Source organism: Trachypithecus francoisi, unplaced genomic scaffold (assembly GCF_009764315.1).
Source record: "Trachypithecus francoisi isolate TF-2019V2 unplaced genomic scaffold, Tfra_2.0 Lachesis_group12, whole genome shotgun sequence".
Lineage (NCBI taxonomy): Eukaryota > Metazoa > Chordata > Mammalia > Primates > Cercopithecidae > Trachypithecus > Trachypithecus francoisi.
Genome location: NW_022681457.1, coordinates 7,412,044 through 7,437,150, shown reverse-complemented (window position 1 = coordinate 7,437,150; position 25,107 = coordinate 7,412,044). Strand labels below are relative to the sequence as shown.

Here is a 25,107-nt window from a genome sequence, read left to right as displayed (position 1 = left end):
GGAAACATCACACACCGGGACCTGTCAGGAGGTGGCAGGCTGGGAGGAGGGATAGCATTAGGAGAAATACCTAATGTAAATGACGAGTTGACAGGTGCGGCAAATCAACATGGCACATGTATACCTAGGTAATAAACCTGCATGTTGTGCACACGTACCCTAGAATTTTAAGTATAATAAAAAATAAAAACAAAAATGCTAATGGTGCCTTATTATTGTCTGCTATAAAGTATCCTCCTGAGATGGGATAAAACAATGTGGTAGAAAGAAGGTGAACCATTCACACTTTGGAATTTTTCAGCTTTATTGTTCAAACATGAGAACTATGGACATTCTAAATCAAACAGAAGCAAATTATGCCAGCAGTTAAACATGAATCCTACTCAAGAACATGTTCCATTGGTCGTTTTGATTAAACTCTCTACTCTGACGTAACTGTTCTCTCTTCCATTTCAAAAATAAGAGTACCTTTTAATCAGTCTTTGCTAAACAGGAGCTATTGGTATTCAATGGAGAAGGTGGCCACCATTTCCCCTGCATTGTCTCTACTACGTAATCAGTCCCTAATGACTTGACTCTCTTCCCATAAAAATCCCTGTGTCCTAAAGTCATGGCATGCTCTATTTCATGGTCACTTGTAGAGCACAGCAGCACTGTGCCCATCAAGAAAATAGTGTGCTAACTGCAATAAGCATGATGACTACCATCACAGTTTTGTTATTCTCTGTCCATCTCCATGGCCTCTAAATCAGACAATCTTTAATCTGAAAAGGAAGTGTCCTTATTCTTCCAGGAAATTGGATAAATGCTCCTCAGCTAATGAAGTCAGCCCTGTCATCTGACTGATTCTTTCCCAGAGACCACAGTGAAAGGCCTGTAGGGAAGGCACATGAAGAGATTTCAAAGTTCAGGTTGAAGTCATAAAAACTAGCCTTTTCTTTTTTTTTCTTTTGAGACAGGGACTAGCTCTGTCACCCAAGCTGGCGTACAAATGGCAAGATCAGAGCTCACTGCTCAAACTCTCAAACTCCTGGGCTTGAGCAATCCTCTTGCCTTGGCCACTCGAGTAGCTGGAACTACAGACACATGCCAAGGGCTTGGCTTTTTTATTTTGTAGCGATGGGCCTTGCTACGTAGCCCACGCTGATCTTGATCTCCTGGCATCAAGTGACCCTCCTGTCTTGGCTTTCTATTGTGCTGAGATTATAGGCATGAACCACTGCACCTGGCCTTTCAAACCCAAATAATTACATTTTTAATAACCCGATCATAACAGACCATTTCCACGTGTCCTTGCACCCTTTATACACATCATATTATCAGGTTCAACAGATTTTGACTTGTTAGCCTTGGCACACACCATCCATTTGTGTGGTTTCACCAAAGACGAATGTTTTGATGTCTACTGATTTGGTAGGTCTTGATACAGCCTGTGCCATAGATAGTATATTTAAATGATTTCTTTCTAGTATGGACTCTTGGATGTTGATTAATGCTAGAACTCATGATAGAGTTTGCCAAACTCAGTTTGTAAGGACTCTCTCATGAATGCTTCTCTGATGCTGTACAAGCCATGAGCTGTGCCTAAAGACCTTACCGCACACACGACATTTGTAAGGTTTCTCTCCAGTATGGATTCTCTGATGATTTGCAAGGTGTGAATTCTGAGTGAAGACTTTGCCACACTCATTACATTTGTAAGGTTTCTCTCCAGTATGAATTTTCTGATGTCGTGCAAGGTGTGAAACTTGAGTGAAGACTTTGCCACATTCATGACATTTGTAAGGTTTCTCTCCATTATGATTTCTCTGATGAACTGTTAGGGAGAACTTGTGCCTAAAAGCCTTGTCACATTCTTTACATTTGTAAGGTTTCTCTCCAGTGTGGATTAACAGATGGGTGGTGAGGCTTGAATGCCCACTAAATTCTTTGCCACATTTATTACATTTGTAAAGTTTCTCTCCTGTATGAATTCTCCAATGTTGTGCTAGGTATGAACTGCTACTATAAAACTTGCCACATTCGTTACATTTATGAGGTTTCTCTCCAGTATGAATTTTCTGATGTCGTACAAGGTATGTAATACGACTGAAGACCTTGCCACACTCATTACATTTGTGAGGACTCTCTCCAGTATGCAGTTTCTCATGTCGTGCAAGGTATGCAATTCGATTGAAGAGCTTGCCACATTCTTTACATTTGTAAGGTTTCTCTCCTGGACGAATTCTCCAGTGTTCTGCAAGGCCTGACTTGTACCTAAAGGCTTTACCACATTGATGACATCTGTTAGGTTTATCTGCAGTGTGGATTACTTGATGATTAGGAAGGCTTGAAGACACTCTGAAGACTTTTCCCTGCTCATTACATTCGTAAGGTTTTCTCCTAATGTGTGCTTTCTGTTCTTGTGACAGCAATGGAAAATCAACAAAATCATTCCTGTGTTTATAAAAAATGTGGGTTTTGACCCCAGAATAAATTATTTGAAGTGGTGAAACTGAAGAACTGTGGCTGATGAACTTTTCAACTTGATTACATTCATAAATCTTCCCTTCACCTTGAAATATCTCCAGTTCTGGCAGAGGTAACTGAAAAGTTAATCCAAGTTGATTTGTAATAGGCTTGTTTCTTCCTTTGCTTCTCACTGCACAGCACCTCCCTAGGAAAGCAAGTAAAGAGTATAATTTGAACCCATGGTTCTGGCATGTTTAGACCCTGACGGAGGGACTGGAATCTGCCTCATCTGACTTAGACCCTGGAAGAAATATCAGCATACTTCGTATTATCACACTGGCAGTGGAGAAAACCCAAAAGGTGGGGTGAAGCACTGAACAGTGGGGAATCTGCAGGAGTCAGGTGAGTTTGAGAGGGATTATGAGCAGAAAAATACAACAAAAATTGAAAGCTTCTAAGAAAAAGCAGGATGAGCCTCTCAGGGAAAATAACACACTTAAGAGCAGCTGCATAGGCCAGGTGTGGTGGCTGTAATCCCAGCACTTTGGAAGGGCGAGGTGGGTGGATCACTTGAAGTCAGGAGTTCGAGACCAGCCTGGCCAACATTGTGAAACCCCGTCTCCAACTAAAAATACAAAAATTAGCCAGGTATGGTGGCGTGTGCCTGTAATCCCAGCTACTCAGGAAGCTGAGGCAGGAGAACTGCTTGAACCTGGGAGGTAGAGGTTGCGGTGGGCTGAGACTGTGCCACTGCACTCCAGCCTGAGTGACAGAATGAGACTACGTTTCCAAAAAACAAAAAAACTGGGTGCAGTGGCTCACGCCTGTAATCACAGCACTTTGAGAGGCCGAGGCAGGTGGATCATGAGGTCAGGAGTTCAAGACCAGCCTGACCAACATGATGAAACCCTGACTCTACTAAAAATACAAAAAAAAAAAAAAAAAAAAATTAGCCGGGTGTGATGATGGTGTGTATGCCTGTAATCCTAGCTAGCCTCAGCAGGCTAAGGCAGGAGAAGAATCACTTGAACCCGGCAGGCGGAGGCTGCAGTGAGCCGAGGTCATGCCACTGCATGCTGCGCTCCACCTTGGTGACAGAGTGAGACTTCATCTCAAAATAAATAAATAAATTTTAAAAAAAGGAAAATTAGAAAATATCTTGATATAAAAGAAAATATAAATATAACACAGCAGAACTCATGAAATGCAACAAAAATAGTGCTGGAAGGGATATTGTAATGATGTATGCATACATGAGAAATAAACAAATGGCTGGGTGGCTCACACCTGTAATCCCAGCACTTTGGGAGGCTGAGGTGGGAGGATCTCTTGAAGAAAGGAGTTGCAGACCAGCCTAGGCAACAAAGTGAGACCCCTTATCTCTAAACAAAATAAATAAAATAAAATACATTCCTGTTTTAATTAGTGAGGCACAGTGTCGTGTGCTTGTAGTCCCAACTACTCGGGAGGCTAAAGGGAGATCATCACTGGATCCCAGGATCTATAATCATGCCGCTGCGCTCAAGCCTAAGTGACACAGTGAGACCCTATCTCTTAAAAAATAAAAAACTACGGCCGGGCGCGGTGGCTCAAGCCTGTAATCCCAGCACTTTGGGAGGCCGAGACGGGTGGATCACGAGGTCAGGAGATCGAGACCATCCTGGGTAACAAGGTGAAACCCCGTCTCTACTAAAAATACAAAAAACTAGCCGGGCGAGGTGGCGGGCGCCTGTAGTCCCAGCTACTCGGGAGGCTGAGGCAGGAGAATGGCGTGAACCCGGGAGGCGGAGCTTGCAGTGAGCTGAGATCCGGCCACTGCACTCCAGCCTGGGCGACAGAGCGAGACTCCGTCTCAAAAAATAAATAAAATAAAATAAAATAAAATAAAAAACTAAACTAGAATAAAATAACATATTAAAAAACCTAACTTTATACCTCAACAAAGAAAAACATGAACATGGCTGGGCGCAGTGGCTTATGCCTATAATCCTAGCACTTTGGGAGGCCGAGGCAGGTGGACTGCCTGAACTCAGGATTTCGCGACTAGCCTGAGCAACACGATGTAGCCTCATCTCTACTAAAATTTAAAAAATTAGCCGGGCATGGTGGCATGCGCCCGTAGTCCCAGCTACTTGGGAGGTTGAGGCAGGAGAATTGCTTGAACCTAAGAGGCGGAGGTTGCAGTGAGCCGAGACCATACCACTGCACTCCAGCCTGGGTGACATCTAAAAAAAAAAAGAAGAAGAAAAAAATGAACTCAAAAGATAGCAGAAAGAAAAAATAAAGGTTAGAAAACAAAGGAAACAGCAGAGAAGCACTAGAGAAAGTCAGGAAAGTAAGAGTTCACACTTTGAATAAGACTAACAAACCCTTACCTAGATAAACTAGAAAAAAGAAACATGAAGTATACGACCGAAAAAACTACAATTAGAAAGGTAAAAGAGGACATTACAAACAAGTCTATACAAATAAAAATGGAAGTTAAATGAGACTCAACAATCACATAACAAAAAATATGATAACCAAGAAAAAAATGGATAAATTTGTAGATAGCCACCACTTACCAAGACTTAACGATGAAGAAGTAGAAAATCTAAACACACCAGTAACAAATAAGAAGACCGAATCAGTTATCAAATACCTACCAACTAAAACAGCAATGGACCAGATGACTTCAGTGTAAAATTCTATCAAATACTGAAAAAGATTTAACACCAATCCTCCTCAAAACGTGCCATAAGGTTGACGAGGAGAACCACTTCTACACTCATTCAGTGAGGCCGGTGTTACCTTGAAAGCAGAGGCGAAGGCCCTAAAGAAAACCGCAGAGCAGGCTGGGCACGGTGGCTCACACCTGTAATCCGAGCACTTAGGGAGGCTGAGGCAGGCAGATCACCTGAAGTCAGGAGTTCAAGACCAGCTTGGCCAACATAGTGAAACCCTGTCTCTATTGAAAATATAAAAGTTACCCGGGTATGGTGGCAGATACCTGTAGTCTCAGCTACTTGGGAGGTTGAGAGAGAAGAATCACTTGAGCCCAGGAGGCGGAGGCTGCAGTGAGCCGAGATCACACCACTGTACTCCAGCTTGGGCCACAGAGTGAGACTCCATCTTAAAACAAAACAAAACAAAACTGCAGAGCAATATTACTGATTAATCTAATGCAAAAATCCTCAACAAAATGGTAGCAAAATAAATTCAGCAGCATAATAAAATGGATCACACCTCATGACCAAGCAAAATTTATTTCAGGAATGCAAGAAGGATGCAACTTTGGAACATCAGTCCATGTAAAACCCCACAATAACAGAATAAAGAAAAAGAAATCCATGCAATAATCTCAGCTGATGCAGAAAAACATTTGAAAAACCTCAGCAATCGTTATGATAAAAACACTTGCCAGGCATGGGGGCTCATGCCTATGATCCAAATACTTTGGAAGGCCAAGATGGGGGGATCACTTGAGCTCAGGAATTCCAGACCGGCCTGGCTAACATAGTGAAACGCCACCTCTACAAAAAACACAAAACTCAGCTAAGCGTGTGGCCTGTGGTTACAGCTATTCAGGAGGCTGAGGTGGGAGGACCGTTTGAGCCTGGGAGGTGGAGGTTGCAGTGAGCCGAGATCGAGATCATGACAGCAAGAGACACCCCCTCAAAAGAAAAAGAAAACAACACTCCACACACTAGGAATACAAGGAACCTACTTAATAGAGGCCATATATAAAAAGCCGAAAGGTAACATACTCAATATTGAAAGAATGAAGGCTTTTCCTTTATAATTACGGGGGGGCAAAAAAAAGCCCGCTGGGATTCTTTCTTTTTTTTTTTTTTAATTGAGGGCTTCCGGGATCCAGGTCTTTCTTGACTTTTTGATCTACGTCATCTAAGTGCAGTGGTACCCACTTGTGCTTATTAGCTCTCTTTCATGGACTACTAACTGGGCACACATCCATTATTTCTATTCAGAATACCTCCCTTGGTGTCCAGGGAGGACACGTCCCAGGCTCCTCTGTGTGGTGTTATGATACATACATACGTTGGTTTTTGTCCGCAGTTCCTGGCTCATAACTCCCACAGCCCTTGCTACAGTCTTTGGTTATGTTGGCTTAGGCCTTCTCTGCAGGCCTTAAGAAAAATAACCTCTCCAACCTTCTCCTCCTCTCCTTTCACCTGCTCTAAGGCAGGACTCTGGGGCACCTTTCTGATTGCTGGTCTTAAGACCTCCCCAGAGAGGGTCCTGCTGTATACCCTGGGGGAAGGAATGCTGATGTCATAAAGCTTCCATCAAAACCCAAGAGGATTAGGTTCCAAGAGCTTCAGGATACCGGAACACATGGCAGTTTCCTGGAGAGTGGCACGCCCAGGGAGGGCATGGAAGCTCCACAGTTCTTCCCCCATACCTGTCCCATACACCTCTTCATTTGTATCATCTGCAATATCCTTCATAATAAACTGGTAAACGTCAGTGTTTCTGTGAGTTCTATGAGCTGCTCCAACAAATGAATTGGGCCCAAAGAGGGGATCGTGGAAACCTCAACTGGAAGCCAGTTGGTCAGAAGTTCTGGGGACCCAGATTTGCAACTGGTGGAAAGTGGGGCAAGTCTTGGAGACTGAGCCCTAAACCTGTGGGACCTGGCCCTATCTCCAGGTAGTGTTGGAAGTGAGTTGGAGGACACTCAGCTGCTGTCTGCTGCTTGGTGTATGGGGAAAAACCCCCACACCTTTGGTCAGAGAAGGCTTCCTCTGTGTTGATAACTGCGGTGGTGTGAGAGCAGAGGAAAAACAGGGTTTGCGAGTTTTGTGCTAAAAAACCCTGAGATATCAAAATGTATGATGCTCAAGTCCCTTACTATTGGTCTTCATATCCATGGTTTCTGTATCTGCAGATATAGAAAGCCCAGAAAGACCACGCCATCGTTAGAAGCATGGAACTGTCAGCACCAACCACCATCCTCCAGGAAGGGTACAGGGGCTGGAGACTGAGTTAATATCAATCATGCCTATGTAATGAAGCCTCCATAAAAATTCCTGAGAGCTTTCAAATGCTGAACACATGCGGTGGGACTGGAGGATGGCACAGCCAGTGAATCTCCCCACATGCCTACCCTGTGAACCTCCTCATCTGGCTGTCCATCTGTATCCTTGGAAACATCCTTCATCATGAAGCAATGAACATAACGAAGTGTTTCACTGAGTTTTGTGAGCCACCCTAGCAAAGTAACCAAACAGAAGAAGGGGGTCAAGGGAACCCTGACTTGTGGCTGGTCAGGTGGAAAGGTGACTACCCACTACTGGCAACTGGTGGCTTAGGTGGGGGACAGGCTTGGGAACTCAACTCTTAGCCTGTGGGATGCACCTCTAACTCAGGTAGACCGTGTCACGAATGAATTGCAGGAAACCCCAGAACTGGTTTTTGGTGGGGAGAAATCTCCACACATTTTGGTGACCAGAAATGAAGCATTCTGTGCCAAGCAGCATGTGAGAGTAGGAAAATCACTGACTTTTTCCCACCTCAAACAGACCTGAACAGGCAAAGAGGGCTTGAAACAGCTCTATGCAGTTTCCAGGCCCCAGAAGCAAAAGACAACAACCTATGTTTTCCCATCTCCCCATCAGGTCTTCCAAGTACAGGAAATGGGGGGATCATGAATAGGTCAAGGAGGCAGGTCTATGCAGACCTCAGCTCTGATGTATAAGGACAGAGAACTGAGCAACAGATAAAATCCCACACAGAAAGAGACCACAGGGGAAAGAGACTCCTTTGAAACGGCACTCTCTTTGCCCCTCAGAATCAAAGAACTAAAGAGTTGGCCGGGCGCGGTGGCTCAAGCCTGTAATCCCAGCACTTTGGGAGGCCGAGACGGGCAGATCACGAGGTCAGGAGATCGAGACCATCCTGGCTAACACGGTGAAACCCCGTCTCTACTAAAAAATACAAAAAACTAGCCAGGCGAGGTAGCAGGCGCCTGTAGTCCCAGCTACTCGGGAGGCTGAGGCAGGAGAATGGCATAAACCCGGGAGGCAGAGCTTGCAGTGAGCTGAGATCCGGCCACTGCACTCCAGCCTGGGCGACAGAGCAAGACTCCGTCTCAAAAAAAAAAAAAAAAGTTGACAGAAGCCACATGACAGGATATTGTCCATCATGACAAAAGACTTTGCTTTTGCTTCTGTTTGGGCTGCAGTAACACTGGAAGGTAAAACCATAAAACCAGGCCAGGCGTGGTGGCTCAAGCCTGTAATCCCAGCACTTTGGGAGGCCGAGACAGGTGGATCACGAGGTCAGGAGATCGAGACCATCCTGGCTAACACGGTAAAACCCCGTCTCTACTAAAAAATACAAAAAAACTAGCCGGGTGAGATGGCGGGCACCTGTAGTCCCAGCTACTCCGGAGGCTGAGGCAGGAGAATGGCGTAAACCCAGGAGGCGAAGCTTGCAGTGAGCTGAGATCCGGCCACTGCACTCCAGCCTGGGCGACAGAGCGAGACTCCGTCTCAAAAAAAAAAAAAAAAAAAAAAAACCATAAAACTATTACACATCTAAATGAAAGGGTGGGCTGGGCGCAGTGGCTGACACCATAATCCCAGCACTTTGGGAGGCCGAGGTGGGCAGCTCATGAGGTAAAGAGATTGAGACCATCCTGGCTAACAAGGTGAAATCCCGTCTCTACTAAAAATACAAAAATTAGCTGGGCATGGTGGTGCACACCTGTAATCCCAGCTACTCGGGAGGCTGAGGCAGGGGAATCACTTGAACCCAGGAGGCAGAGGTTGCAGTGAGCCGAGATCGTGCCACTGCACTCCAGCCTGGAGATAGAGTGAGACTCTATTTCTAAATAAATAACTAAGCAAACAACTAAATAAAGGACATGGTGATAGGTGCAGGTAAAGACAGATTTCTCTTAAGAACTCAAAGGATTTAAACTCCTATTTCTCCACACAATTCTCCCACTTACAAAGAGTTTCCCAAACACTATTTTACAGTATGGCTCTGGTAGGCATGGGGCACATGCCTACAATCACATCACTTTGGGAGGTCAAAGCAGGAGGACTGCTGAAGCCCAGGGGTTCAAGGCTGCAGTGAGCTATGATGGCCACTGTACTCCAGTGTGGGGGACAGAGACTGTCTCAAAAAAAAAAAAAAAAGGCCGGGCGCGGTGGCTCAAGCCTGTAATCCCAGCACTTTGGGAGGCTGAGACATGTGGATCACGAGGTCAGGAGATCGAGACCATCCTGGCTAACACGGTGAAACCCCATCTCTACTAAAAAATACAAAAAACTAGCCGGGCGACGTGGCAGCGCCTGTAGTCCCAGCTACCTGGGAGGCTGAGGCAGGAGAATGGCGTGAACCCGGGAGGCGGAGCTTGCAGTGAGCTGAGATCTGGCCACAGCACTCCAGCCTGGGTGACAGAGCGAGACTCCGTCTCAAAAAAAAAAAAAAAAAAAAAAAAGTGTGGCTTCCGCTCTGTCCATCTGAGCTCTTACCTGTGTTGGTATCTTTGATACCTTCCCACCTAACCGGATTTTTTGCTACTTTCATTTCATTCTCCACAGTCCAGGGCTCTGTCCTTTGCTTCATCATGGAGATAATACTCAGATCAGGAAGACATATTCCTGTTTATAAAAGAAAGAATCAAGATGTGCTGTGATGTCTCCAAAATCCAAGCCCTCTGTTTAGGCAGGAGAGACGATATTAAAAATTAATCCTTTTACGCCAGTTAGAATGGCGATCATTAAAGTCAGGAAACAACAGATGCTGGAGAGGATGTGGAGAAACAGGAACGCTTTTACACTGTTGGTGGGAGTGTAAATTAGTTTGACCACTGTGGAAGACAGTGTGGCGATTCCTCAAGGATCTAGAATCAGAAATACCATTTGACCCAGCCATCCCATTACTGGGTATATACTCAAAGGATTATAAGTCATTCTACTATAAATTAAAAAAAAAAAAACTAATCAAGAATTCCAGAAAAACGTTTCACAAATTCACCCACATACTGTCTCCTTCTGAATGCTTAGGGAATCCTGTAATAATTGGATATCGAACTCTCTTCCAAAAACTACAGAATCAAAAGCGCAAGGGTAGAAAACAGGGAACTGGATATTTTAAAAGTTTGTCATAAGGTTTTACGCACACCGAAGCCCAGGTACCAACCCAAAGGTGCATCATGAAGGAGACAGAAGATCTGAAGAAAGGGGGCATTTCAAGTCCAGAAAGCATATGGGAGCTTTTCATTTCTGAGTCAACAGGCTTTCTTTTTTTTTTTGAGATAGAATCTTGCTCTGTTGCCCAGGCTGGAGTGCAGTGGCATGATCTCAGCTCACTGCAACCTCTGCCTCCTGGGTTCAAGCAATTCTCTTGCCTCAGCCTCCCGTGTAGCTGAGATTACAGGCATATGCCGCCAGGCCTGGCTAATTTTTGTATTTTTAGTAGAGATGGGGTTTCATTATGTCGGTCAGATTGGTCTCGAACTCCTGACCTCAAGCAATCCACCCACCTCGGCCTCCCAAAGTGCTGGGATTAGAGGCATGGCCACTGCGCCCAGCCAAGTCAACAGGGTTTCAATCTCAGTCAAGCAATGCAGGGGCTCCCAAGAGGCACACAAGGGAAAATGCAGAGATACTAAGGGCAGACCCCAACTTCTGAGGGGCATTATCCTTACCCAGGGAGACCAGGTTCCTGTAGTTCTCCAACATCACATCCCTGTATAAAGCCTTCTGCACAGGGTCCAGGCATTTCCACTCCTCCTGGGAGAATTCTATGGCCACGTCCCTGAATGTCAAGTGTCCCTAAAATGAAAGATGTATTTGATCAACAGGGTATAGAGAGAGTAATTATGTTCACACAAAACGAGAAGACGGTTGTAAGGATTCACTCAACTGAAGTGCTGACGTGAACATTCTGACATATCCACATTAAGGTATTTTTGAGCTAGTTATGCGTCTGTGATTGAGTTTTATTATACTTTTCCACAAAAAGTTATGATAGTCTTTAAAGCAGTGTAGATTTTCCATTCAGTATCTACCTGAGCTAGAATACAAGTTCTCTGAAGACACCAACTACTTGTATTCTAGCTCAGGTAGATAATGCATATCAGTTGGTGTGTTGAACATAATACCTAACACTTCTATAGAGATAACTGTGGGTTAATTTTGTGTCTGGGCATTAGAATCAAACCTAAAGAATCAAACTGTTAAGTAACAGATCAGCGTCAAACGTAAACTGACAATTACCTAACTGAGTAAAGTTAAGTTCATGAACAAAAACCTGAATCTGCATAAAAGGTCATTATATATGCATATACACATATCCTCCTCGTAATACATTACTATTTTTACTGCCATTAACTCATTAATGTGATAGTGTAGAACACATTTTTTTTTTTGACAGAGTCTCCGGTCTGTCACCCAGGCTGGAGTGCAGTGGCGCAATCTCCGCTCACTGCAACCTCTGCCTCCCAGATTCAAGTAATTCTCCTGCCTCAGCCTCCCAAGCAGCTAGGATTACAGGCATGCACTACCATACCTGGCTAATTTTTATATTTTTAGTAGAGACAGGGTTTCACCAAACCCTGGTTGGCCAGGCTGGTCTTGAACTCCTGACCTCATGCGAGCCACCCTTCTCGGCCTCCCAAAACACTGGGATTACAGGCGTGAGCCCCGTTCCCGGCCCAATAGTGTAGAACACTTATAAGGTCATGGAAAGTATTTCAGATGTAATTTCAACTGTTCAAAAATATAGATATTTTGGTTTTGAGATGGAGTTTTGCTCTTGCTGCCCAGGCTCAAGTGCGATGGTGCGATCCCAGTTCACCACAACCTCTGCCTGCCAGGTTCAAGGGATTCTCCTGCCTAACCTCCCGAGTAGCTAGGATTACAGGTACGTGCCACCACGCCCAGCTAATCTTGTATTTTTAGTAGAGACAGCATTTCTCCATTGGTCAGGTTGGTCTCAAACTCCCGACCTCAGGTGATATGCCCACCTCAGCCTTCCAAAGTGCTGGGATTACAGGCGTGAGCCAACACGCATGGCCAAAAGTATTGGCTCACGCCTGTAATCCCACCACTTTGAGAGGCCGAGGCGGGTGGATCATGGGGTCAAGAGGCCAAGACCATCCTGGCCAACACGGTGAAACCCCATCTCTACTAAAAATATAATAATTAGCTGGGTGTGGCGGCGCACGCCTGTAGTCCCAGCTACTCAGGAAGCTGAGGCAGGAGAATCACTTGAACCCAGGAGGCAGAGGCTGCAGTGAGCCATGATCATGCCACTGCACTTCAGTCTGGGCGACAGAGAGAGACTCGGTTTCAAGAAAATAAAAAATAAAATTAAAATTAAAAAATTCTTACAAAATGATGTTGTACCTTAACTATAGGCTTGCTTATCCATGCACTCATGCAAACACATCACAGGTACACACACACACTTAGCTTATAAAGTAATAAACATACGCACTTTACATATCAAATGAAATAAAGAGTTGTCTCTCAATGACTATTTTTTAGATGACATTTGTCATCTTTTTTAAAAAAAAATTCTTAGAGACCAGGTCTTGCTATGTTGTTCAGGTTGGGGTGCAGTGAATAATCACAGCACAGTACAGCTTTGAACTCCTGATCTCAAATGATCCTCCCTCCTCAGCCTCCCAAGAAACTGGGACTAATGGTGCACATACGGCCTGGCAGTCATTATTATTTTTGCTAATGTATATTTCAGCATGTTTGCAACAATAAAAATGTATAAATAGTACTCAGTTTACTTTATAAACATTACTGTATATTAAGCTATTAAAAAAAAAGTAGACTGGCTGGGCGCGGTGGCTCACACCTGTAATCCCAACACTTTGGGAGGCTGAGGCAGGCAGATCACCTGAGGTCAGGAGTTTGAGACCAGCCTGGCCAATATGGTGAAACTCCGTCTCTACTAAAAATGCAAAAATTAGCTAGGCCTGATGGTGGGTGCCTGTAATCCCAGCTACTCGGGAGGCTGAGGTAGGAGAATTGTTTGAACCCAGGAGATGGAGGTTGCACTGAGCCGAGATCACATCACTGCACTCTAGCGTAGACAAAAGAGTGAGACTCTATCTCAAAAAAAAAAAAAAAGGAGATCATGAAAAAAACAAAGAAACTTGAATTCCAGTCACAAATACCTATTTTCAAAAATATAAATAGAATATGTTTTAAAATGTATGTGAGGTCTCACTATATTGCCCAGGGTGGTCTCAAACTTAAGAGATCCTCCCATCTCAGCCTCCCAAGAAGCTCAAGAAGCTCAAATTACAGGCTTATACTACTACACTAACCCATTGCTTTGTCCATTAAAATTTAGATTGTTCTCTACAGTGAGAATTACAAACCACTGCTCAAATTGAAATCAGAGAAGACACAAACGGAAAAATATCCCATGCTCATGGATGAGAAGAATCAATATAATTAAAATGATCATACTGCCCAAAGAATTTACAGACTGAATGCTAATCCTAACAACGTTCTTTGCAGAACTAGAAAAAACTATTTTAAAATTCATATGCAACCAAAAAAGAGCCTGAATAGCCAAGGCAATCCTAAGCAAAAAGAACAAAGCTGGAGGCATCAAGTTATCCAACTTCAAACGATACCACAAAGCTACAGTAACCAAAACAATATGGTACTGGTACAAAAACAGGCACAAAGACCAATGGAACAGAATAGTCAGCTCAGAAATAAGGCCACACATCTATGACCATCTGATCTTTGACAAAGCTGACAAAAACAAGCAATGGGGAAAAGACTCCCTATTTCATAAATGGTGCTGGATAACCGGCTAGCCACGTGCAGAAGATTGAAGCTGGACGCCTTCCTTACACGATACACAAAAATCAACTCAAGATGGATTAAAGACTTCAATGTAAAACCTAAAACTATAAAAACCTTGGAAGACAACTCAGATGATACCATCCTGGACACAGGAATGGGCAAAGATTTCACGACAAAGGCACCAAAAGCAATCATAACAAAAACAACAATTGACAAGCGGTATCCAATTAACTTTAAGAGCTTCTGCACAGCAAAACAAACTATCAACAGAGTGAGCAAACAACCTACAGAATGGGAGAAAATTTTTGCAAACTATGCATCTAACAAAGGTCTACTATCCAGCATCTATAAGGAACTTCAACAAATTTAAGAGAGAAAAACAACCCCATTAAAAAGTGGGCAAAGGGCCTGGTGCAGTGACTCATGCTTATAATCCCAGCACTTTGGGACGCCGAGGCAGGTGGATCACCTGAGGTCAGAAGTTGTGAGACCCGCCTGGCCACCATGGTGAAACTCCGTCTCTACTAAAAATACAAAAAGTAGCTGAGTCTGCTGGCAGGAGCCTGTAATCCCAGCTACTCGGGAGGCTAAGGCAGGAGAATCGCTTGAACTTGGGAGGCAGAAGTTGCAGTGAGCTGAGATCACACCATTACACTCCCTCATGGGTGACAAGAGCGAAATTCCATCTCAAACAAACAAACGAAAAAAGTGGGCAAGGGACATGAACAGACATCTATCGAATGAAGACATACATGTAGCCAACCAGCATATGGAAAAAAAGCTCATTATCACTGATCATTAGAGAAATGCAAATCAAAACCACAATGAGATACCATCTCATTAGTCAGAATGGCTATTACTAAAAGTCAAAAAAGGCCAGGCATCATCACGCCTGTAATTCCAGCACTTTGGGAGGCTGAGGTGGGTGGAGATGGTGAAACCACATCTCTACCAAAAATTCAAAAAATTGCCGGGCATAGTGGTAGGCATTTGTGGTCCCAGCTACTCAAGAGGCTGAGGTGGGAGGATCGCTTGAGCCTGGGAGGTAGAGGTTGCAGTGAGCCGAGACTGCACCACTGTACACCAGCTTGGACAACAGAGTGAGACTCTTATCTAAAACAAACAAACAAAAAGGCACAAAAGATTTCCTGATTTTTTATTGCACAATTTACCAGGTACGTGTGCACATTAATACGTGACTTCTGTGGGAAGCTCCTCTAATTCTGGTCCACAGAGAGCTGACAACGCATCCAGATGTGGCCCCTGAACAATCCCTGCTGCCCAACAGCACTGACACCACGGGACCCTCACCCCGTCTCCATCCATGTCTGGTGTGAGCCCTTCCCAGGCCCATGCCCAGTGCCGCCTCTTCCCAAGTTCATGTCACTGGGTCACGAGGGATGGAATCTAAGTGAGATGAGAGGGACTGAGGGAAGGCATGGGTGAGTGTCAGCAAACCTGTCAGGAAGGACACTTGAGACTCAGAAGATTCTCAACTCCGGTACTCGGCATTTCAGGAAGAAATAAAAAACAGAACAATCAACTGAGAATATCACTTTACCTGAGTAAGTGGCATCCCTGACTCTTTTGCTGTCCTCTTCTGCGCTTCTCCTTCACATAACATGACTCTTTAGAAGTCAATCCTGAATGTCAAAAACATGCTGTTTAGGGTTTAGAATCAACCTACTTTCTTCCTGTGCCACAACCACACACATAGGGGAGACCTCACCCTGTGGAAATACAGTCCTCTGCTGTCCACTGCAACAGAGTTGATGCCGGGACAATAAACTCCTACAGGAAGAACAAGTGAGTTTTTGGCCCCTTTCTTCAGAACCCGCTCCCCTCCTGGAGAAGCCCGAGCACACACACTGCAGCAGTGGGGAGCTGGACTAAGATTCCCTTCAGGGCACAGACCTGGCTCTGACCAAACCCCATGCAGAGCACAGTACCCCTCACCTCTTTGTGAATCAGAAGCTGAGCTCAGCCTTCTGAAATGAGGACACGGCTTCAGTGCTCAATGCTGGATACAGAATGCAGTAAAATTCCTTGATCCAAGGGGATACGTTGCAAAATCCTGAATGAATGGAACTTGGAACAGTACTAAACCCTATCTACTCCATGTAAAGGATGCACGTGACAGATGCTCACTGGCATATCCAAATTGCCAACATCAATGCTCATGTGCTTGGGGGGTATGTTAAATAAAATAAGGATTACTTAAACAAAACCACTCAGATACCAAAGACTGGATCTGATCAAAAAGACTGCTATTAAAAACAAAACAAAACAAAAAAGAAGACTAACAATGGATTGATGGGCAGACAGAGTCTACAGTGCATGGGGTCTGTATCCAAGGATTCAACCAATTATAGACTTAAATAATTAAAAAAAAAAAAAAAGGAAGCAACATACCAATATAAAACAGCAATAAAAGAAAAATATAAAATAAAAATAATACAAGAAAACCAGCCAGTATAACAAGTATTTACAGAGCATTTATATTTAATTAGGTATTACAAGGAATCAGATGGTTTACTGTGGGGAAAAGAGAAATCAGACTGTTACTGTGTCTATGTAGAAAGAAGTAGACATAAGAGACTCGATTTTGTTCTGTACTAAAAAAATTCTTCTGCCTTGAGATGCTGTTATCTGTAACCCTAGCCCCAACCCTGTGCTTACAGAGACATGTGCTGTGTTGACTCAAGGCTTAATGGATTTAGGGCTATGCAGGATGTGCTTTGTTGAACAATTGTTTGAAGGCAGTATGCTTGGTAAAAGTCATCGCTATTCTCTCATCTCAAGTACCCAGGGACACAAACACTGCTCTGCCTAGGAAAGCCAGGTATTGTCCAAGGTTTCTCCTCACGTGATAGTCTGAAATATGACCTCGTGGGAAGGGAAAGACCTGACCGCCCCCCAGCCTGACACCCGCCCCCCAGCCTGACACCCATAAAGGGTCTGTGCTGAGGAGGATGAGTGAAAGAGGAAGGCCTCTTTGCAGTTGAGATAAGAGGAAGGCATCTGTCTCCTGCTCGTCCCTGGGCAATGGAATGTCTCAGTGTGTGTTCCATGTACTGAGATAGGAGAAAACCACCTTAGGGCTGGACGTGAGACTTGCTAGTGGCAATGCTGCTCTTTAATGCACCGAGATGTTTATGTATGTGCACATCAAAGCACAGCACCTTTTTCTTAAGATTGTTTATGACACAGAGACATTTGTTCACATGTTCTCCTGCTGACCCTCTCCCCACTATTACCCTATTGTCCTGCCACATCCCCCTCTCCGAGATGGTAGAGATAATGATCAATAAATACTGAGGGAACTCAGAGACCAGTGCCGGTGCCGTCCTCCGTATGCTGAGCGCTGGTCCCCTGGGCCCCACTTTTCTTTCTCTATACTTTGTCTCTGTGTCTCTTTCTTTTCTCAAGTCTCTCCTTCCACCTGATGAGAAACGCCCACAGGTGTGGAGGGGCTGACCCCCTTCGGTTTACAGCATATGGGAGGATACAGAGGATGTGCATAGGTTATATGCAAATACAGTCACACATTGCTTAATAACAGGGACATGTTCTGAGAAACGCATTTTCAGACCATTTCATTACAGAGTGAACTTAACACAAACCAAGATGGCATAGCCTACTACACATCTGGTATATATAATATAGCTTACTGCTAAAAACCTGTAGGGCATGCTATGTCCTGAATACTATAGTCAACTATAACAATGCTAAGTACTCGTTAAGTCAAAACATATCTAAATATAGAAAAAGTATAGTAAGGCCAGGCACGGTGGCTCACGCCTGTAATCTTATCACTTTGGGAGACCAAGGTGGGTGGATCATCTGAGGTAGGGAGTTTGAGACCAGCCTGGCCAACATGGGGAAACCCCGTTTCTACTAAAAACACAAAAATTAACCGGGCATGATGGTGGGTGCCTGTAATCCCAGCTACTCGGGAGGCTGAGGCAGGAGAATCACTTGAACCCAGGAGGCAGAGGTTGCAGTGAGCTAAGATTACACCACTGCAATCCAGCCTGGGTGACAGAGTGAGACTCTGTTTCCAAAAAGAAAAAAAAAAAAAGAAAAAAAATACAGTAGTCATTTGGTATAAGAGTTTAAAAAATGGTACACTTGTCTAAGGCACTTACCATGAATGGAGCTCACAGGACTGGAAATTGCTCTGGGTGAGTCAGTGAGTGATGAATGAATGCGAAGGCCTAGGACGTGACTGTACACTACTACAGGCTTTATAAACACTGCACATTTAGGCTACGCTAACTTCACAAAAAAATACTTTTTTCTTCAGTAATAAACCAAGCTTACTTACTGCAACTGTTGTACCGTACAAACTTTTAAATTTAACTTTTTGACCCTTTTGCAACAACAGCTTAAAACACAAACATGTTGTACAGCTATACAAAAATATTTTATCTTTTTACCTTAATTCTCTAAACTTTTTCTTGTTTTCAATTTTTTAACCTTTTTAAACATTTTTGTCAACAACTAAGACACAAACACACACATCAGCCTACGCCTGCACAGGGTCAGGACCATCAGTGTCACCGTCTTCCAGTGCCACATCTTGTCCCACCAGAAAGTCCTCCTATGGTAACAATGGTTTCTCCCAGACGCCTCCTGCAGGACTTGCCTGAAGCTCTCCTTTCAGAATAGTCCATGGTAGTTTGCTTGCTTTGTTTCTTTTGTCTTCCTAAATGTTCTTATGAGCAGATAATGCATCATGGACATTCCTTTCTATTAATGAAAATCTTTAGGTGTTGGTGCCTATGTTTTCAAACCTTTTAAGGAGCTTGTCAAGGTCTGCAAAACCTTCTGCTATATATTTAACTGTGAATTGTCTTGAGAGTTCTTTCTTTTTCTTCAGTTTCTTATTGGCTCATTCTCTCTCTCTTTTTTTTTTTTTTTTTTTGAGATGGAGTCTCACTCTGTCGCTTAGGCTGGAGTGCAGTGGCGCGACCCTGGCTCACTGCAACCTCCGCCTCCTGAGTTCAAGTGATTCTCCTACCTCAGCTTCCCAAGGAGCTGGGACCACAGGCATGTGCCACCACTCCCAACACTACTGACCTCAAGTGATCCACCTGCCTCGGCCTCCCAAAGTACAGGGATTACAGATGTATGCCACCGCACCCAGCCAGTTCCCTATTCTCCTGCCTCTTCTTCAGCTATGCGTTCCTGTATCAGTTCCAATGACTCATTAACCCATTCCTCATGAACCACCTCTAAGAGATTCTCAATGTCATCCTCCTCCACATCCAGTTAAAGCTGTCTGGGCCGGGCGCGGTGGCTCAAGCCTGTAATCCCAGCACTTTAGGAGGCCGAGACGGGTGGATCACGAGGTCAGGAGATGGAGACCATCCTGGCTAACACGGTGAAACCCCGTCTCTACTAAAAAAATACAAAAAAATTAGCCGGGCGATGTGGCGGGCGCCTGTAGTCCCAGCTACTCGGGAGGCTGAGGCGAGAGAATGGCATAAACCCGGGAGGTGGAGCTTGCAGTGAGCTGAGATCCGGCCACTGCACTCCAGCCTGGGCGACAGAGCGAGACTCCGTCTCAAAAAAAAAAAAAAAAAAGCTGTCTGGTAACGCACTAGGTTTGTTTCCTCCAGCATCACCACCAACACTGCATTATGATGTCATGACTGCTCTGAGGTAGCCAGGCAACAGGAATTGTTCAGCTCCAGTGTAATCTTATGGAACCACCATCAGACCGAAATGTCCTTATGTGGCACGTGACCGTATTATGCAATTTGATACAAGGGTCTTGCAGATCATCTGATTTGGGTAATCTTGGGGGGGATCTTGGAAGCAAATCCTATGTGATACCGAGGGACGACTGTACAGGGGGACATACCGGACAAAGAGATGATTCAAGTCCTGGACAAAACAGAGTGGGACAGTGAGAGACTACATCATCCTACCAAGAAGAGAAATTTAACACTTACGAATTCTTCATTTCTGGAACTTTCCATGTAATATCCTTGGACTACTAAAACTGTGGTTGACCATGAGTAACTGGAACCTCAGAAAGTACACTGGAAGATTAAGAGCAACTACCGTAGAATCAACTTCAAATATTAATGCTGAGCCCAACCTGAGTATGTGAATGGGAATCTCAGGTAAGAGACTGGAGGCACAAGACGTGTATCTGCACTCCAATGTGAAGCCAGGGGTGAGCTCCACTCAGACGGGGCAAGTCCAGCACACCCCCACCTTCTGGCTCTGCTCTATCCTTGGGTCTTGTTACCAGGATTTAGGTAGTGCACAGCAAAAGAGCAGAAAGAAATATCCAGAGCAGGCAATGTGGACCACAGTGGGGGTGAGGGTGTAGCTGGAGTGTTAAATGTGGGGTGGAGAGGAACACAGAAGCCTCCATGAAGAAGGTAATATCAGAACAAAGACTTGGGGAAGAAATGGTGTTTGTACCTGCAGCTGACAGGCTAGAGATGTCCAGGCAGAGGGACAGCCTAGGTGGAAGCCCTGAGTCAGGAGCAACCCTGGCTCCAGGAAAGAGGCCTGTGTGGCTGCAGCAGAGGGAACTGGGGGGACACAGGCAGGAGATGAGCTCAGAGAGGTCCTGGGGCACAGATCACACAGGGACAAGGCCACAAACATTTTCTCCCATACCTCAAAGGAATTTCGGAAACAACAAATTTCCTCACCTGTTTTAGTAAATATGTAATTATTTATGTTAAATTAATGTACTTACAGGCTGGGCGTGGTGCCTCATGCTTGTAATCCCAGCACTTCGGGAGGCCAAGGCGGGCGGATCACAAAGTAAAGAGATCGAGACCATCCTGGCCAGCATGGTGAAACCTCGTCTCTACTAAAAATACAATTAGCCAGGCATGGTGGTGCATGCCTGTAGTCCCAGCTACTCGGGAGGCTGAGACAGGAGAATTGCTTGAACCTGGGAGGCGGAGGTTACGCTGAGCCAAGATCGTGCCACTGCACTCCAGCTTGACGACAGAGCAAGACTCCATCTCAAAAAAAATAAAAAAAACTAATGTACTTACAATGTAATATCTTACATATTTCGAATATATGACAAGAAGTTCAGCTAAGCCCCAGGAAGTACAGGGTCACTCTCATCTGAGATGTGTAGGACTGCTGGGGAATGCATTTGGGGGAGCTCAGAAAGTGGCACATACGAGGTGGAGATGCCTGTTAGGTGTCCCAGCAGAGAAGTAAGGAGACAACTGAACACAGGTTTCTAGACCTCAGGCCAGAGGTCTGTAGGGGACATGGAGACAGGTAGATGGGGCTCAAAGCCATGAGATGAGATGATAAGGAACGGTAGTGTGTGTGGACAGAGATGAGAAGAGTTTTGAGATCTAAGCCAACATAGGGAAACCCAGTCTGTACTAAAAAATAAAAAAATTACTTGGGTGTGGTGGTGTGCACCTAGAGTCTCAGCTACGTGGGAGGCTGGGGCAGGAGGACCTCCTGAGGCCAGGAGTTCGAGGCTGCAGGAAGCTATGATTGCACCACGGCATTCCACTCAGGGTGACAGGGTGAGACTCTCTCTTAAAAACAAAAACAAAAATGAAGAAGACCTAAATCACGGAACACTCTCATGTTCAGAGAAGACAGCTTCAGAAGATACCAGCAGAGGAAACTGGTAAGACAAAAATCTGAAACAAAGTAATCAAATAAATTTAGAGCTAAGAAAAAAGAACAGGGAATGATCAGCTGTGCAACATGTTGCTAACTCGAAAAGATGAGGATAGGAAATGCAAAATTGGACTTTCAAACACAGAGATCACTGGTGCAGTCTGGAAAAAAAAGGATCAAAGGAATGGTGGAGGTGAAAGCTTAATTGGAAGGGGGTAAATCAAGAACTTGAGGCAAGACTGGAAACAGAGGATATAAACAAGATTTTAGTATACTGTGTTCTCAAATGGAGCATTGAAGAGGGGTACTAACTACAGGGAGAAATGTAATTAATAGAATGTTTTTTGTTTTAATCATGGAGGAGTAGCAAGAAATAAAGACTTCATTCTGTGCCTTTTTTTTTTTTGAGACAGAGTCTCACTCTTGCCACCCAGGCTGGAGTGCAGTGGTGCGACGTCGGCTCATTGCAACCTCCACCTCTGGGGTTCAAGTGATTCTCCTATCTCAGCCTCCCGACTAGCTGGGAATACAGGTGCACATCACCACGCCCAGCTAATTTTTGTATTTTCAATTTTTGTATTTTTAGTAGAGATGGGGTTTCAACGTGTTGGCCAGGCTGGTCTGGAAGTCCTAGATATAAGTGATCTGCCCACCTTGGCCTCCTAAAGTGCTGAGATTACAGGCATGAGCTACTGCACCCAGCCAGCGTGTCTGTGTGTGTTTTAATGTGGTACACTAACCAAAGTAATCCTTTGAAGTAAATATTGGTGATGCCACAGAGAAAGGATGCCACACTGTCCTGAGATTGTGAGTAGGGCTGGCACATGGTGCACAATCGCAGGGTCAGCAACAGCCAGGAGGAGGGACAGACATTTTCAGTTACTACAGAGTAGAGATCGCAGGCCCTGAGACAGGTGGGTGGACCAGTTGGAGATCTCTTCCCTTTACTGTTTGAGGTGGAAATGTACACGTGTTTTTTCCCCTGCTGAACAGTTCTCTGGCACACTCCCAGCTGGATGACCTACAATTTAACTCAGTTCGGACAGTATCTACCTGGAGATAGAATCAGATCCCAGTTAAGGACTCAGTCCCACATGACTGCCCCTCACTTCAGACACGGATAAAGTTAACGGTTTCCAAAACCCACTACTCTGTTTTGATTTGCTAGGACGGCTCTTCCATCTATATCCTTTGTCATAACCTTCATAACTGATAGTAAACCTAAGTAAAATTTTCTCTGAGTTCTGGGAACCATTCTACCAAATTAATGTGAGGAGGCTGGGCAAGGTGGCTCAAGCCTGTAATCCCAGCACTTTGGGAGGCCGAGGTGGGCAGATCACCTGAGGTTTCAGGAGTTCAGGACCAGTCAGGCCAACACGGTGAAACCCCGTCACTACTAAAACTACAAAATTAGCCAGGTGTGGTGGCGGGCACCTGTAATCCCAGCTACTCGGGAGGCTGAGGCAGGAGAATCGCTTGAACTCAGCAGGCTAAGGTTGCAGTGAGCCCAGATTTTGAGCCCCTCTCCTCTCCCACAGTTTCTCCCCTTCTTCCCTCTATTCCTTCTTTTCCACCTGATCTGCTCCATCTTGCAATTTTTTTCCTTTTGTTGCTCTTTCTCTCCAATCTTTTGATTGTCTCCAATCTCCATGTATTTCTGCCTCTTTCTTCTCCCATCTGTGCTCCTCCTGCTAAATTCCCTCTTCTCTGTTATGCCCCCTTCTCCCCACTGTCTGGCAACCCCAGATCCCTGGGGTGGTTCTCCCTCTGCTCTCCTTGTCACTGGCTGCCCCCTCTTGCTGCCCCTGCACCACACTGCTCAGTCTGCCCTGGCTCCAAATCCCTCCTCCTCTCCCCAACTTTGTCTGAGGAGCCTCCCGCTTTGCTGCCCTTCTCCCTACCTTGCAGTCCTTCATCTGTCTAGAAATACAACTTTTCTCTACATTTCTCCAGTTGCTTTTCTCTCCCTGCTACTTCCTGGGGTGCTTCTTTCACTTTGCAAATCTCTCACCGTCCCTCTACGTTGCCGTCTTGATATGGATCTCCTTCATTACTTTCTCTCTAAATTTTTCTGTTTCCTCTACCTCGCTCTCCATCTCTTTCACTACACATTCACAGGGAGGGGACTGGAATAAAATGCCCACCTCCTCAAGAGCAGTTTCCAACGGAAGGAATTTGGGACAGAAGAACACTGGGTGCCCTACGATAGGTCCCGGCCACCTCCCCGACCACAGGATCAGGAGAAGCCGTGACTGCGAAGAGGCCTGGGGACAGAAGGGTCCAGCCCAAGGAGGTCTAGGGTGGCAGGCAGATCAGGAGTGGGGTCTGCAGAATCTCCAGGACAGGCAGAGGACGCGGCCCCTCCCGATTTGCGGCTGTGGCACTGCGCCCCAGGGGCCGATAAGGGCGAGGCTTGGGACCCGGAGGGCGTGGATCGGGCTCGCAGGTGGGGACTTTACGTGGCGCGGGGCTGGCGGAAGGGTCACTGAAGGGTTTGGAGCAGGAAAACGACGCGAAAGCAGGTGCCTACGCGGCCCTACGGCAGAACGACCGGGGACAGAACCAGCCCTAGGGCGATTTTAACACACAGGGAAGCGAACCCCGGTATTCCGACCGGACGCATGAATTTACTCGGGGTGGAGGGAGTGGTGCGGGGATTTCAAGGTCTGTACCGCCCCCCACATCCCGGGTACAGAAGCGTGAGGGCACCGCTAAGCGAACACTTAATCTAAACAAAGGAAAACTCACGCGCCGCAGTTGCGCCATCTCTCCACGCCATCCACTTCCGGGTCTGCAGGCGACTGCGCGCGGACGGAGAGGCCAGGCCTGGGCGGGGCCAGCGAGGTGGTGGGCGGGGCCTGAATGTTTATGGGGCGGGGCCTGCGCTTCCCTCCTCCTATCTCTGGGCGTGTCTCTGTTTTCCGGATTTTGCAAGCAACACTTGCCAGTCAGGCTGGAGCCGCTCCGCGGTTTGTGACCTGGGATGTCACTAGGAGGGTCAGCGTCTGTTGTTTGGATCCAGGAAAGTTCCCACAATTAAAATTAAGGAATTCAATTAAAATTTAGAAATGTAATTGAAAACCCTTAAATTGTCTGTGAAAGGAATGCAAACTAAAATACAATATGCAAACTCAGCCTGTGCGGAATGTGTAATTTCATGCTGATGACCCACAGAATGGCATAGAAATCCGCTCCATTTCTCTTCCCCGTTCACTCTGGAGAATAGAGTTCC

The 25,107-nt window shown here is 45.4% G+C and overlaps 1 protein-coding gene across 5 annotated transcripts; it reads right to left on the bottom strand.

The window, feature by feature from the left end:
- Positions 1 to 279: 279 nt before the first annotated feature.
- On the bottom strand, positions 280 to 24,720 carry ZNF766 (zinc finger protein 766). 5 transcript variants are annotated; one of them, XM_033229048.1, is made up of 5 exons: positions 24,624 to 24,720; positions 15,808 to 15,889; positions 11,114 to 11,240; positions 9,936 to 10,064; positions 280 to 2,656 (listed from the first exon to the last, which is right to left on the bottom strand). In XM_033229048.1, the coding sequence occupies exons 2-5, from the start codon at positions 15,868 to 15,870 to the stop codon at positions 1,524 to 1,526; spliced, it is 1,452 nt and encodes a 483-aa protein (XP_033084939.1). In that variant the 5' UTR covers positions 15,871 to 15,889; positions 24,624 to 24,720; the 3' UTR covers positions 280 to 1,523. The 5 variants fall into 5 exon arrangements, with proteins under 5 accessions (XP_033084939.1, XP_033084941.1, XP_033084940.1 ...); XM_033229050.1 differs by lacking the exon at positions 24,624 to 24,720 and adding an exon at positions 20,207 to 20,260; XM_033229049.1 differs by lacking the exon at positions 24,624 to 24,720 and adding an exon at positions 15,976 to 16,665.
- Between the last annotated feature and the right edge of the window lie 387 nt (positions 24,721 to 25,107).